General features: G+C 41.8%; 5 protein-coding genes and 1 long non-coding RNA gene across 6 annotated transcripts in view; all 6 read left to right on the top strand.

Annotated features, from left to right (window-relative positions):
- LOC308387778 overlaps positions 1–609 on the top strand; it is a 1253-nt gene extending 644 nt beyond the window's left edge. Inside the window, exons 3-4 of the long non-coding RNA XR_013969987.1 lie at positions 26–87; positions 476–609. This is a non-coding gene — a long non-coding RNA (uncharacterized lncRNA). The remainder of the gene's footprint in view (positions 1–25; positions 88–475) is intronic.
- Positions 610–3953: 3344 nt separating this feature from the next.
- Positions 3954–5126, top strand: LOC308387768 (histone H4). Its single transcript, XM_080868037.1, has one exon. The coding sequence runs from the start codon at positions 3987–3989 to the stop codon at positions 4296–4298; it is 312 nt and encodes a 103-aa protein (XP_080724163.1). The 5' UTR covers positions 3954–3986; the 3' UTR covers positions 4299–5126.
- A 124-nt stretch (positions 5127–5250) lies between these two features.
- LOC308387762 (histone H2B 1/2) lies at positions 5251–6174 on the top strand. The gene has a single exon (XM_080868030.1). It carries the CDS (start codon positions 5368–5370, stop codon positions 5740–5742), a length of 375 nt encoding a protein of 124 aa, XP_080724156.1. The 5' UTR covers positions 5251–5367; the 3' UTR covers positions 5743–6174.
- Positions 6175–8005: 1831 nt separating this feature from the next.
- On the top strand, positions 8006–8394 carry LOC308387770 (histone H4). Its single transcript, XM_080868040.1, has one exon. It carries the CDS (start codon positions 8015–8017, stop codon positions 8324–8326), a length of 312 nt encoding a protein of 103 aa, XP_080724166.1. The 5' UTR covers positions 8006–8014; the 3' UTR covers positions 8327–8394.
- A 3137-nt stretch (positions 8395–11531) lies between these two features.
- On the top strand, positions 11532–12355 carry LOC308387761 (histone H2B 1/2). Its single transcript, XM_080868029.1, has one exon. The coding sequence runs from the start codon at positions 11575–11577 to the stop codon at positions 11947–11949; it is 375 nt and encodes a 124-aa protein (XP_080724155.1). The 5' UTR covers positions 11532–11574; the 3' UTR covers positions 11950–12355.
- A 1052-nt stretch (positions 12356–13407) lies between these two features.
- Positions 13408–15581, top strand: LOC308387755 (histone H3.2). Its single transcript, XM_080868023.1, has 2 exons — positions 13408–13911; positions 14782–15581. The coding sequence occupies exon 1, from the start codon at positions 13431–13433 to the stop codon at positions 13839–13841; it is 411 nt and encodes a 136-aa protein (XP_080724149.1). The 5' UTR covers positions 13408–13430; the 3' UTR covers positions 13842–13911; positions 14782–15581.
- The last annotated feature ends 2447 nt before the right edge of the window (positions 15582–18028 follow it).

Here is an 18028-nt window from a genome sequence, read left to right as displayed (position 1 = left end):
GAATCTATTTGTGTATGATTGTCAGTCCAAAGAGGGAGAGAGGAAAGAGGGAACGTGAGGAGAAAGTACGAGGTGAGGAAGAAGCAGGTAAGCTAACAGACAGGGAGCAGTGACAGGCAGAAACTGTTAACCTGACAAAGAGGAAAACCTGATTTTACTCACAGTCTGGAAGTTGTGTCCTCCCTGTATTAAAGCTGCTAAACAGAATCTGCTAAACAAACTGGGCTGAAACATGTTGACCCTCTTTAACAACATCCCAACATAACATTATCATTGATCGGGGAGAGTAAAATTAATGATATATTTTTATGTGGTTCAGCCACAGCTTTACTGAAACCTCTGTAAAGCTGTAAAGAGAAGCAGATGCTCTGTTTCTACAAATGTTTTAAGCTTGTTTCAAAGATTCTGTACTGCAGCTTTAAATGTTTTCCAAAAGCACACACACACTTATCAGTGATTCTCACACTTGTTACAGTGTGGACCACCTGATAAAAGGTCAAGCTCTCCCAAGCACCACTATGAAAGCATGAAAGTCATAAAAGATCCACCACCATCATCAAGTTTGCTGACGACACCGTCGTGGTGGGCCTGATCTCTGATAACAACGAGACGGCCTACCTGAAGGAGATTAGGAATCTGGAGAACTGGTGCCAGAGGAACAACCTCCTTCTAAACGTCAGTAAGACAAAGGAGCTGATAGTGGACTTCAGCACTAAGCAGGAGAGGAACTACCAGACCCCCGTCATCAACGAGTGCCCAGTGGAGAGAGTGGACAGCTTCAAATACCTCGGAGTTCACATCACGCAGGACCTGTCATGGTCCTGTCACATCAACACCGTGGTGAAAAAGGCCCGACAGCGTCTCTACCACCTCAGACGCTTGAGAGACTTCCAACTGCCCTCCAAGGTGCTCAGGAACTTTTACTCGTGCACCATAGAGAGCATCCTGACGGGAAACATCTTAACCTGGTTCGGGAACAGCACCATGCAGGACAGACGAGCTCTACAGAGGGTTGTGCGGTCAGCTGAGCGCACCATCCGCTCCGAGCTCCCTGACCTGCACTCAATCTACAGCAGGCGGTGCTGGACCAAGGCCAGGAAGATCGTGAAGGACCTCAGCCATCCCAACAACAGACTGTTCTCTCTGCTGAGGTCAGGAAAGCGATTCCGCTCCCTGAAGACCAACACAGAGAGACTGAGGAGGAGCTTCTTCCCGCAGGCGATACGGTCTCTCAATCACACCACCACACAGTACTGACCCACACATACAGTTCTTACACACACTGGACATTCTGGACTTTGTTTTCACTTCATTACTTAAATCACGCTGCTGTTATTGTGTATATATTTATTTATATTTCTTCATACATTCTTATATAGTTCTATATTGTGTATTTTGTTGTACAGTTATTTTATTTTCAACTTTAATTTATATATTTTATCTTATTCTTCCCAGTTAAATTTACCCTTCATTCTAATTTGTGTTGTACAGTTATTTCATTTTTAACCTTAATTTATATTTTATTCCTTCCTAGTTAAATTTACCCTTTTTAATTTTTCATATTTATTTCCTATCTTATTCATAGCCTTTTCCTTTTTTGTTTTCTTTAGGTCACGAGCAGTTGTCCAAGCATTTCACTACATATCGTACTGTGTATGACTGTGTACGTGACAAATAAAATTTGAATTTGAGATTTTTTCATGCATGGTATACATTCTACCACAGGCTGTTGCCTCCAGTTTTATAGTTTTTATTAATATTTTGTAATAATTTCTTCTGTTTCGGGAGTGTTTTTATGTATCTGTATTATATTACACACACACACACACATTAAAAGTGAATCTCTGTCCAAAAAATGCTCTCAGTTTACTTTTCACTCACTGTGAGCATCATTCATTATTCTCCCAGTAATGAAGGTTAGGATATATATTTTTATTTTTATTCCAATCCATTCTTCTTTTGCAGCATTTAAATAACCTTGATCAGATTTGATGGTTTTGTTACAGACTTTAAAAAAAGTGTTTTGCTTTTCTTTCACAAATGTGGGATTAAATTGTGTTAAAATGTACAAAACAGTGATGTCACGCACCCAATGCAAAGCTTCTTCAAGCTGCTGCCGTCAGGGAGGAGACTGCGGAGTCTCCAGGCCAGGACCAGCAGACTGAAGGACAGCTTCATCCATCAGGCTGTCAGGAAGCTTAACTCCCTCCCGATTCTGCCCCCTCTCCCCTCTTCTCCTCCACGGTCTCACTGAACTCTGTCACACACACACACACACACACACACACACACACACACACACACACACACACACACACACACACACACTCTCTGACTCACTCACTGGCCTGCACCAGTTACCAGTCACTTTGTGGAGCATTGGACTGCCATTACCTCATAAGACTTTGTTGTTATACTATCTCTTACTGTACATTACTAAATCTCCATTTGCACTATTTGCCTATTTGCACTACTCTGCCTGGTTTACACTTAATGTCATTTACCCTTACCTGAATATTGTATATTGTATAGCTTTCTTGTTAATTTGTATTGTATTTATTTAAATTTTTACTTTTTAATTATTTTATTTGCATTTTTTAATCACTCTCTTATATTTAAATATTCATTGCTATTTCATCTAGGGTTTGAGAGTAACGAAATTTCTATTCTCTGTATGTCCTGTACATGTGGCAGAATTGACAAATAAAGTTGACTTTGACTTTGACTTTGATGTCATGTTTTGTGACGAGGACCCAGGCACAGAGAGACTTGATGAATTTAAGAATCTTATGATTTAATAAAGAAATTTGCAGACTTGCACAGAGATGGTAAAATTATGATGACTGATAACAGAGACGAAGACAACAGACGGTGAGGACAGGGAGGAGCAGGGGTTTAAATGCACCGAGGAGACATTCAGAGACAACTCGGGACAACATTTAAGGACGCAGGGACTGACAGAGACGGGGAAGACGTCTTATCGTGACGTGTAAAGTTTATCTTGCCTGGCTGGGCAGCTCTCTGGGTGCTCAGCACCCCTAAAGCTCTGATCCTAGAATCGCCCCTGCTCTGAAGCCTGCTTTGTAACTGTGACACCTCACCTCTGTCCCCCAATAGGCACAATCTCGGTGAGCTAGGTAATTTAAATTTCACCCATCCCTCCATATATTTTAAAACATTTTCCCATGTTGGGGAGACCAGTAGTGATGGGATTTCCGGCTCTCTTTGGAGAACCGGCTCTTTCGGCTCCCAACCGGCTCTTCAGGTTGTTTTGTTGCTTTAATTAATTTATTATTAACAATAATATAAAATTATGCACAAAAGGACTTACTAATGTAAAAAAAAGTGGTTTTATTTATATGTTTATATATAAATATATGTGGTGGCCCCTCGAGACAAAGCACGTACAAACTCCAAAACACATTTCTAGTGTTAACTGAACTTCCAAACAGAGCTACCTAGATCACTTAAATTACACAATTGAAAGCATGTGTGTATTGTTTGTGTATTTATACACAGGCACTCATATATATTCAAAACTTTTAAAAAAAATGTTCATTTACCTGTTACTACCACACACCAAATCTGGTCGTTGGTACTTCTTGGCTTGTGTAGCCACGAGGTAACAAAAGCTCAACACTGCCCCCTAGCATCGTGGAGCACCTCCGTTGTGTTTGTACGTGCGTTGTCTCTAGAGGCCACCGTAAATATACTTTTATTTATTCACTCCATATAAAATGTAATAAATAAATCATATAATACAAAAGCCAACTATTCACATTACTGTTACTATCTGTCCCTGAAAGTGTGACGTCAGTGAACGGTTTTACGTCTCTCCGTAAAGACGGTTGCAATTTGAAAAACATGGGCGGGGCCTTGTTAAAATTCGCCCTTTTTTCTCTGTTACGTCCGGAGATGGGACACAAATAAACAGCCTCTGCCAAGCAAGCCCTGTTCAACTTTGTTCGGTCAAAGAAACTATAACCATGAGTGGAAGGGGCAAGGGAGGCAAAGGACTCGGAAAGGGAGGCGCCAAGCGTCACCGTAAAGTTCTCCGCGATAACATCCAGGGAATCACCAAACCCGCCATCCGCCGTCTTGCTCGTCGTGGCGGAGTGAAGCGTATTTCGGGTCTGATCTACGAGGAGACTCGCGGTGTGCTGAAGGTGTTCCTGGAGAACGTGATCCGTGACGCCGTCACTTACACCGAGCACGCCAAGAGGAAGACCGTGACCGCCATGGACGTGGTGTACGCTCTGAAGAGACAGGGCCGCACTCTGTACGGCTTCGGCGGTTAAACTCATTCACACCAACTGAAAGAACTCAACGGCTCTTTTAAGAGCCACACACCTCCCTTTAAGAGCTTTGGTTGTAGATGTTGTAACCTTTGATTATATGAGTTTATCATCTTTTGCTCTGGACATATACGCTGACATACATTTTAGATGGTGGAAGGCTTTATGTTACGATAACGCATGGCTCTATTAAATAAGAGCTCTTGTTTTAATTGGTGTTCAGAGCTATAATATGAAATCTGAGTAGGTGAATAAGGTAACTACACTGTTCTTTAATAGTGTCCGACTCTGGAGGTTATTCCTGGTTGTGAGGCAGCGTTCATCCTGGACAGGTTTTCCATTTCAGGGGTAACATGGTCTCAATTTTATTTGCCAAAACACTGGAGTGGAACAAACTTGGCGAAGCGAAGTGGCAATAGTGATGTGTTCACATTAACAGACATTATGGCTGAATACACAATAAGTAAATATTACATAGAGCAATCACTGGAATAACTATTGTCAAATACAGGATTTACATTTATGTTGAATTATGTAATGCATGTTTAAGTAAAAACCTGTTTATATGCTAGGACTATAAAGTCCTTCAATAGTAAAAACGATGCATGTGATTTAAAAAAAATGTCTAGTTTGGTTGCTCCAATAAGAAATATTACATGTTTTCAGTTTGATATCAAGAAGAACATCAATACATTTCTGAGAACAATCATCTATGATATGAGGCATCACTAACTGTAGAAGCACAGATTCTTTAAATTCTTATTTCTTCCAAATATCTCATAAGTTTCACTTTAACGTGCGCATTTCAATCTACTTTCTTTAACTAATGCCACAATCCCGACGTGTCGCGTTGTGAATGTTAAATATAGTCCAGTGAATGAAAGCTGAAGGTCATGTTTTTTTTCCATTGTGAGACTGCGCAGTAGCAATTTACCCACCAAAGAAAGGGAGCAACAGCTCGACCAATGACAGGCGGGGATCTGCACAGCCTTATTTGCATACAGCGGAAATAAAAGAGAGTCGCTCTGCGCTGACGGGCACATTCTCTGCTGTGAAGTAGCGACGAAGGAAAATGCCTGAACCCGCAAAGTCCGCGCCCAAGAAGGGCTCCAAGAAAGCCGTGACTAAAACCGCCGGCAAGGGCGGCAAGAAGAAGAGAAAGACCAGGAAGGAGAGCTACGCCATCTACGTGTACAAGGTGCTGAAGCAGGTGCACCCCGACACCGGCATCTCCTCCAAGGCCATGAGCATCATGAACTCGTTCGTCAACGACATCTTCGAGCGCATCGCCTCTGAGGCCTCCCGCCTGGCTCACTACAACAAGCGCTCCACCATCACCTCCAGGGAGATCCAGACCGCCGTGCGCCTCCTGCTGCCCGGTGAGCTGGCCAAGCACGCCGTGTCCGAGGGCACCAAGGCCGTGACCAAGTACACCAGCTCCAAGTAAACTGCAGCTCTGCTGCATCCACCCAACGGCTCTTTTCAGAGCCACTCACCTCTGCCGAGGAGCACATGTCCTGAGATTTTCCACTGTAGTTGTTTGATGATGATCATGACAAATCTTACACACTGTTTGCCTCATAATTAAATGCTACACTGATGCAGTCTTGAATCTACGAATGACAGATGTGGTGAGCTAGCATCATCATACCCTGCGTTCTGCAGGGTATGATGCTAGCTCACCACAGCAGTCAACACTGTTTTTTTCTTTAGACTGTTCCCCAAGGCTCTTGGGGCTCTCCACTGGAGTGAATGTTAAAATTCTCACCAGCTGCTTTCATTTACATGTTTTCATATGACACTGTTGGATACTACTATATTCTATGTGGAATTTTTAGAAAATACTCCATAATTCTAAGACAAAGCCATCATTAAAAAAAACAAAACAAAAAAAAAAACAAAACAACTTTCTACGACAGTTTTGCCCATTTCTGTTAATTTTGTTGTAAGTATTCCATGTCACAATATTCCTCTTGTTCTCCCGAGAAGGAACTGTAACCACATAATTTCCTTTGGGGTTAATAACATATTCTGATTAGGAATTTCTGAAAAAAATATTACATTAAAACACTGTTTAAACAAATTACTTTTTAAAAGACAAGCTTTTTGATAAAACTGCATTCTGCCCAATAATCACCTAAAGCTGGATTCATGGATGAAGAGAGCCGTACGGAAGATAAGGAAGGTCAAAGGACATGTCTGCTTTTGAGCATAGGTAGGGCCAAAATGGCAGCATTCACTACGCCCATTATGTGTAAAAAGTAATGTGTAAACTTGACCTGGGAAAGGAATAATCTGCTCATCTACACAGGTCTCAGCAGACTGAAGCTTTCTTGCACTCTGACAAGAGACGAGCTCATTTGTTAACATGATGAATCTTGAAGAATCTGTCATGAGTTATTTCATTGGCTATAATGAGATCAACTGAGCAGCTGATTTTGTTTCATGTAAAAAATAATTTCAACCCAGATTCAAAAGGGTTGAAAATGGATTGAGATAGAGCAAAGTAATGTGGTTTAGTGCACTTCTAGCAAATATACATCAGTCTGCTGAGATCATGGAAAGCCTGTGTAGATTGAGCAGATGTATTTCAGCTGTGCAAGAGAAACCAAATCCCCCAGTGTAAAAGATCGAGCTTTCACATTACTTCTAATCCATAGTGGATTGTGGGTGTTGTTACTTCGTCCCTAATCCGGCTCCTTGAAAGCTGGTTTACTGATTTACTCGTCCTCAAACATGTCACCTTCCTGCTGCAATGCCTGGATCTGCTCCACCTCATCTCCCAAAAGCTCAAAGTCTAACCCTCCTTCCACAAACTTGAATCAAATCCTTTCTAGCTCTTTCAGCCCTCAGCTTTTTGAAGTATTAAAAATGGAGGTTTTAAGTCCTGCTGTCCACCACAAAGGACAATGAATAAGTTTTATTGTGAAAGGGTTAAACTTATTGTACATCTATGACATCTTAATAAACCAAATTGAAGATTGTAATGTGGAAGAAACAATTTCATCTTTAAGAGAAACAATCTCTGAAAACAGTTATCACGTAACCTCCCTGATTGCCATAGAATGTGGAAGCTGCAGTGCCTGCCATTTTGACAAAAAGTTAATGTTCTCTGTTTCTGTTATTGTAAATGAATGACATTGCAAGAATGTGTACTGCGAATTTTTTCAGTGTATCTGTTTATATTTATATCTACTTACATTTTGGGTTTTAAAGCAGTAAAGACAGCAGGAATATTGTACGAGTTTTAAAGATGCATTTTCATTTGCAGTAAGTGCTTCAAGAACAAAATAAAATGAAAAATGCTAGTTGTTTGAAAACAAAACAGACTTTGCTCAGACATCATGAGGAGGCTTTGGTGTGAGTCTTTATGATAGATGTGTTGATAGTTCACTGGTCTCCACATTTGATTTAGGCCAGGTGTTTAGACTGGATATCATCTTTGATGGAACCCTGTCAGGGATTTGTGTCCGACCTCGAATCATGTGTTAGACTAATGAGTTAATCACTATATTAAATCTTATTAAAAACAAATAAAGCTGAAATCGGTTCAGGTCCACACTGGGGCAGGAAGGTGGACGGGGCTCATGAAATTTGATTCACCAAAAAAAGAAAAAAAAGGCAGCGGTCTTCTATTACGTCCGCCACTCAGAGATAAGACTAGAGAGCTCGCGTGGGAGGTTATTCAACTTTGTTCGGTCAAAGAAGAAACAGTAACCATGAGTGGAAGGGGCAAGGGAGGCAAAGGACTCGGAAAGGGAGGCGCCAAGCGTCACCGTAAAGTTCTCCGCGATAACATCCAGGGAATCACCAAACCCGCCATCCGCCGTCTTGCTCGTCGTGGCGGAGTGAAGCGTATCTCGGGTCTGATCTACGAGGAGACTCGCGGTGTGCTGAAGGTGTTCCTGGAGAACGTGATCCGTGACGCCGTCACTTACACCGAGCACGCCAAGAGGAAGACCGTGACCGCCATGGACGTGGTGTACGCTCTGAAGAGACAGGGCCGCACTCTGTACGGCTTCGGCGGTTAAACTCATTCACACCAACTGAAAGAACTCAACGGCTCTTTTAAGAGCCACACACCTCCCTTTAAGAGCTTTGTTCTTTGATGTTTCTTATCTTGCTAATCTTCTGATTCCCAACTATGACAATTAAAAGGCATTTGATTTAATTAGTCTCACTAGTAAGGCATGTGGTAGTTACAAAGATTATCAAGGGGTCATTTGGCATGGTTGTCTCTGAACCTTCAGCCTTTTCAGTATGAAAAACGCTGGTGTAACATGGAAAAATGCAAGCAGTGACATGTTTTTCTCTAATAAGCCACACACCACGGAAGTATAGCTTCAGTGTGTTGTCTGCTAAAACTGATTAGTTCAAAATGCCATCATGAAAATTGTTGTCACGTGTTTTGTGGCTTTATTAAAGGATAGAATCAGAGGGACTTTGTTTATTCCCATGGGGGCAATTAAGAAACAACAGAGCAGCATAGCGTTGAAGATAGACCTGGCATAAACAGGCAGTAAGAGTGAGATAATAAATACTAGTGGTGTGCGGATCGATACTGAAATAAGGATTCTTCCGATACCAGCAATTTATGTTCTAGAATCGATTCTCATATTATAATATCGATATTTTAGTACTCTGGGGTAAGTTTGTTGTTTTTCCATTAAAATGAACGCAGTGGAAAGAAACTATACCATTCGGATCGTCTAATTTGGAAGGAACAACTTCCTCTTACGCCTTTCATAGTCATATGCGAAATACGGCTGTATAACTGTGTGGCAGCCCCTGGCGTGCACACTCACAACAATGGCTGAGCGCAAACAGAGTCATGTGTGGACGCGTTTTACCTCCACAAACAGCCCAGGTGTGGTTTGTGATGTATGTGGCAAGACAGTGAGGTGTTGTGGCAACACCACTGACCTCGTCAAACACCTCGGAGTAAATCACATCACAGAATATGATGAGCTTATGTTGAGGAACTGAAGAGGAGGACAGGGACAGGTGCTGCTGGGGCGAGACAGACGTCTCTCGCAGACGCACAACGTCAGCTTTTTTTTTTTATTTCTATATGATTATTCTGCATTATTAAGCAATGAAAACAAGTTGTCTGATGTCCTCTGATCATTATGAAGCAATATGGTTATGTTATTATTACAATTACATAATACAATTATATATTGTATTATGAAATGCAATGAAACATTAAGTTTTTGCACAGAGTATCGGATCAGTATCGCCGATACCCCCCTGAATTTTACTTGGTATCGGATCGGAAAGGAAATCAGTGGTATCGCACATCACTAATAAATAAATACGCAATATACACAAATTACAGTTTTGAAATGAAAGTGACTGAAAGGTGAATAATTAACTGAGTAAAGTGTCGGCAGTATAAAAAGAGTGTAGTTTATGTATATGGGTGTAGGGAAATGGTCTTAATCTGCTGGAGTTAAAAAGCAGAGTGGCTTTGGGGACAAAGGTGGCTCTCCTCCTTTCAGTCTTGCAGGAAATGCAGAGGTGTCACCCAGAGGGGAGCCATTGAAATGCGGGGTGAAGAATGTGAGAGGGGTCGTTGATGATTTTGGCTGCCTTTCTAAGGGCCTATTGGCTGAAAACCTGTGCCAGAGTTCTGACAGGCAGGCCAATGATTTTAGAGCACTCTGCTGCCGGGTGCTGCAGTCTGTTCCTGTATGAAGGCTGAGGGAGTGGAACCAGCAGGTAATGGATGGTCATGATGCTTTCCAGGAAGGCGTAGTAAAAAAGTCATCATGATGGGTGTGCTGACTCCAAAGGAGCTGAGTTTCCCAAGGAGGTATAGCTGTTGGTGGCACTTCTCGAGAATCTCCTCAGTGTTGGCAGAGAATTTCAGAAGGTTATCAAAGATGGTCCCCAGGTATTTGTAACTCAACTACCTCCACTGGCTTCCCGTGGATGGTGGTGGTGACTGAAGCAGCCAGATCCCTCTGCCTACTGGAGAAGGTCACCACCATCTCTTTGGTTTTGCTCACGTTCAATTCAATTTTGGTGCTGTCACACCACTCTACAAACTCCTGCAGAGCGGCCCGTGGTGTTGTGAGGGGATACACAATTAAAGCATATATAGAATAATTAAACAACAATGATCTCTGGTTCAAATTCACAAAGATGGTGGTGGCACTTAAGTTGTTGCTGGAAATTTTGAGGCAGCATCTTAACCGTCACAGTTGTTGAAAGATGTTTTTTTTAAGCCTTTATTTTCAAGTTACATGGCAATTTACATCAAAGCACATGTCAAGACATAACAATTTGCAACACACACACAGAAAGAATAGAGATAAAAAAATACTCAAAATTATTTATCTATTCATATGTTTAAAAGATCCCAAGGTAAAGGACTATTGTTCTTCTGTTTTCTCCTCCTCAGATCTGGAAAAATGTTTTTACCAACAGCCTCATTACTAATCATTTTTTTGTTTCCCAACCACTTTAGTTCTTGTTTTCCAAATGTGGGTATTAACAATACACATGATTAACCAGAAAAGCCATCTTTTACTATCAAACATTTTTCTTACTTTATAGCTTTTATGTTGTTATCAATGTCAAATCCCACCCTAGCCATTTGTTGTCTAATTTCTGTTCTATAACAAGATCACAGCAGATGTTCCAACGTTTCATCCCCAGCACACTGTGACTTTGGACATTCCTTAGTAGTAACGTAGAAGCTTCAATGGACTACTGCTCCAAAGCAGTGAAAGAGCAAAGAAAGAGCAACCCTGATACACCTTAAATATATGAATACATAATCTTTTAGGACGTGTTGCGTTGCAGCAAGTAAAGTAAAGGATTATATTTGTACTTTTTTTTTCTCTGATTAGAAATTGTACTACACATTTCTTTCAGTTTGATTTCCAATTAAAGCTGGACACAAACATATGTGGTTTGAGAAATCAGAACATGAACAAGTAACAATGAAGCAGCACAAATTCTCTTATGTCCCAAATACCTCTCTGTTTCCCTAAAACACTGCATAAATGTCATGAAACCTGCTTTCTCAGCATCACTGAAAGAGGCGAGCCGCATTTCATAGGTTCAATTAAACAGAGGGCTGTTGCCGAGGTTTCCTTTACTTTACATTGTGCGACTGCCAGTAACTTTTCACCCACTAAAGAAAGGGAGCAACAGCTCGACCAATGACAGGCGGGGATCTGCACAGCCTTATTTGCATACAGCGGAAATAAAAGAGAGTCGCTCTGCGCTGACGGGCACATTCTCTGCTGTGAAGTAGCGACGAAGGAAAATGCCTGAACCCGCAAAGTCCGCGCCCAAGAAGGGCTCCAAGAAAGCCGTGACTAAAACCGCCGGCAAGGGCGGCAAGAAGAAGAGAAAGACCAGGAAGGAGAGCTACGCCATCTACGTGTACAAGGTGTTGAAGCAGGTGCACCCCGACACCGGCATCTCCTCCAAGGCCATGAGCATCATGAACTCGTTCGTCAACGACATCTTCGAGCGCATCGCCTCTGAGGCCTCCCGCCTGGCTCACTACAACAAGCGCTCCACCATCACCTCCAGGGAGATCCAGACCGCCGTGCGCCTCCTGCTGCCCGGTGAGCTGGCCAAGCACGCCGTGTCCGAGGGCACAAAGGCCGTGACCAAGTACACCAGCTCCAAGTAAACTGCAGCTCTGCTGCATCCACCCAACGGCTCTTCTCAGAGCCACCCACTTCTTCTGAAGAGCACCTCCTTGTGGCCTTAAATGTAAAATAAGCTTGACAATCATCTACTCAATCGCAACTGTCGAATCGCCATTAAAACGTTTTTGTGTTGCTACAGTATATAACTGTCTTCCCACATACATCGCACACAGCATCATTTCTATGCTGAATGTAAATACATGATCTGTGAACAAAGTCAAGTTTGCGTGTTTTCTGTCTTTGCTTCTTATTGGCTGCACTCTTGCGGAGGAGTAGCACACACATGAATAGGAGGCAGAAGGCAATTGTAGTCCCTATTAACAGGGTACTGCCCACTATCCTGCTAAGTAGTGTTTACTTTTATCTGTGTGTCGCATTTACGATTAAAAATAAATTTAATCAAATTAGATATTTATTTTTTCATATGGGAATTGATCTTGCAACATGAAACTACGGTATTGGAAGTATTGATATTTCAGGATCGCTCCTCATGCCTCAGCCAGTGAGTGAGACGGTAGACAACGGTGAGAAGGAGAGTCGTGCCACAAGAGCCGGCTCTCTGAAAACAGCCAAACTTTCCATCAGTAGTCGCAACTGTGGCTTACTGTTTTCCAAGTGCGTTAAATAATCCACATGGCAAACAAGAACAAACTTTTACTGTAAGTAAAATGCCTTCAGAATGTAAGACATGAACATGTCAACTTGTATCAAGTTAGAACAACAGGAAAAACTGGGCTTTGGCAGTAAAACCGGTTTGACTCGGATCGCATTTAAAACCAAAGCAGGATCCACTTCATCTAAACAACAAACCCTTTCTGCAGGATTAATAATCTGATTAAGTTATAAAACAATTGAAGATATTTACTGTATGAAGAAAATTGCACATAAAAATAGCTGGACTGATGTCTACATTTCTTAACCTATCAAGGTAAGCCTATCACTTTATTTTTCTTTACACTGGTTTGAATATCACTGTAGTGATATGTTGTTTCCGTGACATAAAAGTATTATATTTTACAATAATATATTATTATATAATATTTATTATTATAAAATTACACATGTAAGACATGAATCCTTACAATAACTACGTTATACAGAAGCCCAATAAAGGATTTTAAACAAAGGTCCATCCAGGCTGTGTTTATATTATTAACTAAACTAATTAATAATGACGACCGTTGTATTTTATTGTTCTAAAATTAGTCTTTAATCTTTTTTAAACGTACTTTTAATCTCGTATCCATAAAGGCGCACATTTCAACCGCCTTGAAGGGAGTGGTTTCCTTTAAATTTTCAAATTCTCTTGGTCCAATAGCTGGGCTGATCCCGAACACGCGGGATACTTGTCTGAACCAATCAGCGCTACCCTAGCGCTGCCTGTTCCTATATAAGCGCGCGAGTCACTCCGCTGAAGTATTCGTCTTTTGCTGAGAAGACAAGTGACTGCATAAGGAAGAAAATGGCCAGGACCAAGCAAACCGCTCGTAAATCCACCGGAGGAAAAGCTCCCAGGAAGCAACTCGCTACCAAGGCTGCCCGTAAGAGCGCCCCAGCCACCGGAGGCGTGAAGAAGCCCCATCGTTACAGACCTGGTACCGTTGCTCTGAGGGAGATCCGCCGCTACCAGAAGTCCACCGAGCTGCTAATCCGTAAGCTTCCGTTCCAGCGCCTGGTCAGGGAGATCGCTCAGGACTTTAAGACTGATCTGCGCTTCCAAAGCTCAGCTGTCATGGCTCTGCAGGAGGCTAGCGAGGCTTACCTGGTCGGTCTGTTTGAGGACACCAACCTGTGCGCCATCCATGCCAAGAGGGTTACCATCATGCCCAAAGACATCCAGCTGGCCCGCCGCATTCGCGGAGAGAGGGCTTAAACTGTTGAGACCAGTTTACACAAAACACAACGGCTCTTTTAAGAGCCACACATCTTCAGTAAGAGAAAAGGTTCGCTTTTTTTTTTTTTTTTTTTTTTTAAAACTGCACTGGGTTATAACGAAGTGTTTGGGGAAAACACTTCATCAGATTGCCTGAAGCCTTATGTCACCCAGTGGGAGGCAATTGAAATTAATTACATAAGTGAAATTTCCATTACTTAAAATTGTTTTGTGATTGATGCTTATGACAAATATCTTAAGATGGCCAAGAAAAAAGGTTGGGTGTTTGTAGTGTTTAAGAACCAGACCTAGTCAAGTTAATTTGTTAGTACTTTACATGGCTGTACCATGACTACTTGTCTGCAAAGGATGATCCTGCAGGAAGGGTGCTAAATGAAAAGGGGAAGTCTAAGATGCAAGTGGCAGGGAGTCTGTCAGAAGTTGCCCCACAAGATGTTTGTTTTTGTTGAATATGATGGAACGAAGAATTGCACTTTTTACCTCGTGGGATAACATAATTGAATAATACAAAATAAGCTCTTAAGTAAGACGGTGTGCATGCAGTTATCATTTCTTCCAAAAAATGCTAAAATAAAGAACGCTAAAACAAATTGCACACAGTGTGTACAAATTTCCTGCTCCGTCTTAGTCTCAGGATGTATAGAGGCAAGAATCAGGTGCACCCAAAGGGAATAAGTGCATTAGCACTTATTAGCTGAGCACGAAGAGGGAGCGTGAGAGACTAACAGAGCTGCAGTAGAGCATCACATATGGTCATTGGTAACTTTATTGTCCCCAGTAGGAAATTGATTTGCAGTCTGTCCGTACAGAGAGACAAAAACAGCCCAAATTTTATCATCAAAAATGTGCAGTGGCAACACCCTTATGGTTTAGTACAACAGCAGCTGGTATAAAGAGACACTCTTTGTCTTCACTGCAGGCACTTTACACCAACGACCTGAGGGAAGCAGCTGAAAATCAATCAAGAGAGGACGCTCTGAGCATAATATGACAGAGGTTGCCTTCCTCAGCACCTTTAGCAACTTGCAAGACCAAGATTATTGTTACTACAGGACTCAAGTCACAACATAAATGTAAAAGTTTTAGAAACCCATGGATTTTATTCTAAGTTAATAAACTGTTGCAACCAGCAGAGCATATAAGCAATAATTTTATATCTCTACAAAGTCAGCTTCAGGTGTTCCTTCATCTCACCAGGTGTATCAATTAGCAGATGAATTGAGGTAACGCCTGAAGAGTATTTCATTGACGCCGACATGCAGGGGTTGCACAAGATCATAACACTATTACAGGGGTATGGGCTCAAAATGTGGTCATAAATATTTTGTACTTGTAAATCGGTGGCATGGTGGTTAGCACTGTTGCCGCACAGCAAGAAGGTCCTGAGTTCAATTCCACCATCAGGCCGGGGTCTTTCTGTGTGGAGTTTGCATGTTCTCCCCGTGTTTGCGTGGGTTCTCTCCGGGTACTCCGGCTTCCTCCCACCGTTCAAAGACATGCAGCTTGTGGGGATAGGTTAATTGATTAATCCAAATTGTCACTAGGAGTGAATGTGAGTGTGAATGGTTGTCTGTCCCTGTGTGTTGGCCCTGCGACAGACTGGCGACCTGTCCAGGGTGTACCCCGCCTTTCGCCCTATGACAGCTGGGATAGGCTCCAGCGCCCCCCGCGACCCTGAAAAGGATAAGCGGAAGCGAATGGATGGATGGATGGAAATCGGTTTTGTATGTGTAAAAAAAATAAATAAATAAATAAAAATAATAAAAAAATTTGTGTATGCGTAAAAAAGATTTGTATGTGAACTTAGCCAACCCCCCCCCCCCCCCTGCAAGTTACAGGTACGAATTTTGACCCTATTTTTCTTCCTTTTGTCTGATTGGTCAATGTCATGTCAATCACAAATGTAACAATCCAATCAGAGAACAGATGGGTTTGGCTGTCGGAGGGGCGCTTTTTTTGAACTGCAGTCAAACACTGAGCTTCAGTACAGATTCAAGTTGCAGCTATTTATGTCTTATCACCTTAAATCTCCACTCAAAGACACTCAAGTATCTTTGACAGTGTGTATATAGATGTATCATAAATAAGAGACAAATGTTGTTCCTTCAGTATGTTGGCATCACTAAATTTGGTTCAATGCTTACATATATGTATAAAAAAACAAAATGTACGAGCTGTGATAACTGTGTCTGATAGAATGAAGAGTCGACTGATATATGAAATATTCCTTTATTGGGTGAGAAAATCAGACCATGTCATAACTGCTTTAAGTCACACAGAATAGATATCAGAGCCTTAAACAGGCTGACGTCTGCTAAATGGGTCAAACTGGGCAGAAAGTCTACAAACACATAACATCCTTATAGAATATGATGTAACACTATAGATCAACTTAGCTCAGAATATATAAAGCATATAAACAGTTACAGCAATGTGATGCAACAAACACAGCAGCTACTGATCCAAAATACTCAAAGCTTCATAGAACTGAAACCAACATTTATTTTAGCTCCATTCTGCTGCTGATACAGACTTTAGGTTTCTGAACATTAAACTTGTTGCTGCCTTTCATAGTGTGTAACTTGAAGGCCCTGAGTACTCTGAGTACTTTCTCCCACACTGGAAACACTGGGATGATCACATTATTTGAACATTACCTAATAAGACTGATTCAGGACAGACAGTTATGTTAAACTTTCCTAGCAGTCCTTCACAAACAGGGAACAGTCTGTCTATTCTCTCCATCTGTCAGCTGCTGCTGGCTCTTCCTCCTCCTCTTCCTCACACACTGCTGAGTTTGTCCTGGTGGATCATCAGGGGTGCAAAGCCTCACAGATGATGTGCAGCAGTGGGTCCCTCAGTCTGTCCTCACTCTGGACACTTGCAGTCGTCACACATGGAAATCAAATGTGTGATAAGCTGCAGGATTCAAACACAAGTGTAACTTATAAACACATGTTCATACTTTTATTCCACAATCAGAGAGAAAGAAACAGAGAGAGAGTGCAGGACAGACAGACAGGTGACAGTCTCAGGTGTACACACTGCTACACAACAGCACAGAGAAGCAGGATTTAGTGTTTGTGTTATTACGAGTGTAAACAAGAAGAGTTCCAGATGGTGCAGTGGACACATGTGTGACTGCTGTGATTAAAGCATCTTTCTTTCAGCTTAACGAGTGAACCGTCAGCTCGTTCAAACACACGTTAAAGTGCGTTTGGCTCGACACCACCGAACAGAGGCAGCAATATAACACAGCTAACATTAACAGTGCAGTGGATCCTGCTTGTGCCGTGATGTTCAGGACTGCAAACCGAGCAGCATCACTGACTTTCAGCTTGTTGTGTTTGTGGATATATGACTGACTTTAATTATCCATAAAATCATCACAATCTCTGTAAGATTAAGGTCGACTATTGTATTATTATATTTTAAAGGCTTTAAAACCAAATTAATGCTGAACGTACAAACATCGCTAATGGCAAATAACTTAACCGACATGTGGCCAACAGTACTGTTTTAATGTTCCTCATTATTAAACATTTGCACATAAATAAGTGACATAATATTCAGTACTTAATTTTATCAGTTTACTCTTCGGCCGCTCCGCTTCTGCCGTCTGCGGCAAAATTATCCACACTGACTGCCGCGCTATGAATTGTGGGATATGTTGGGCCACGAAGTCTGCACCGCCACATCCTTAAAATTCAGGGAAATGAAGGACGCATGTGAGGGCCGCATTTCGAGCAGCCTTTGAATTGGGACAGCCTTCGTCGCGCCGCTGTGACGTAATCGGCCTTAAAATGCGGCCTTTAAGGCTGCAGACCCTGAATAGGGATACAGCCTTCAAGACATGTTGAGGAGGCCATTTAGCCATTTCAATCAGCTGTGTTGGATCAAGGACACATCCAAAACCTGCACGACATTGGCCTTCGAGGCCTGGAGTTCGAGACCTGTGTATTAGAGCATAAGAACAAACTTAAACCTCCCATTATCCTTATTGTATTGTATTTAGTTAGCACAAGTTGGGAATGTTTTATTTAAACATCATTTATTTGGACTTTACATGGAAACCTGGTAACCTGCACAGTTTATTGTTGTTTTTAAGACTACCAATATAAGAGTCAGAGAGAGTCAATATGACTTAAGGGGAACAGATTTCTTAA

The sequence above is a fragment of the Rhamphochromis sp. 'chilingali' genome, assembly GCF_963969265.1.
Source record: "Rhamphochromis sp. 'chilingali' genome assembly, chromosome: 19".
Lineage (NCBI taxonomy): Eukaryota > Metazoa > Chordata > Actinopteri > Cichliformes > Cichlidae > Rhamphochromis > Rhamphochromis sp. 'chilingali'.
Note: the sequence above shows the minus strand (reverse complement) of the source record. Positions and strands in the feature narration are given on the sequence as shown.

Excerpts from the sequence above, each read along its gene's own strand:
- LOC308387762 (XM_080868030.1), top strand. The coding sequence starts at position 5,368 with ATGCCTGAACCCGCAAAGTCCGCGCCCAAGAAGGGCTCCAAGAAAGCC.
- LOC308387768 (XM_080868037.1), top strand. The coding sequence starts at position 3,987 with ATGAGTGGAAGGGGCAAGGGAGGCAAAGGACTCGGAAAGGGAGGCGCC.
- LOC308387755 (XM_080868023.1), top strand. The coding sequence starts at position 13,431 with ATGGCCAGGACCAAGCAAACCGCTCGTAAATCCACCGGAGGAAAAGCT.
- LOC308387770 (XM_080868040.1), top strand. The coding sequence starts at position 8,015 with ATGAGTGGAAGGGGCAAGGGAGGCAAAGGACTCGGAAAGGGAGGCGCC.
- LOC308387761 (XM_080868029.1), top strand. The coding sequence starts at position 11,575 with ATGCCTGAACCCGCAAAGTCCGCGCCCAAGAAGGGCTCCAAGAAAGCC.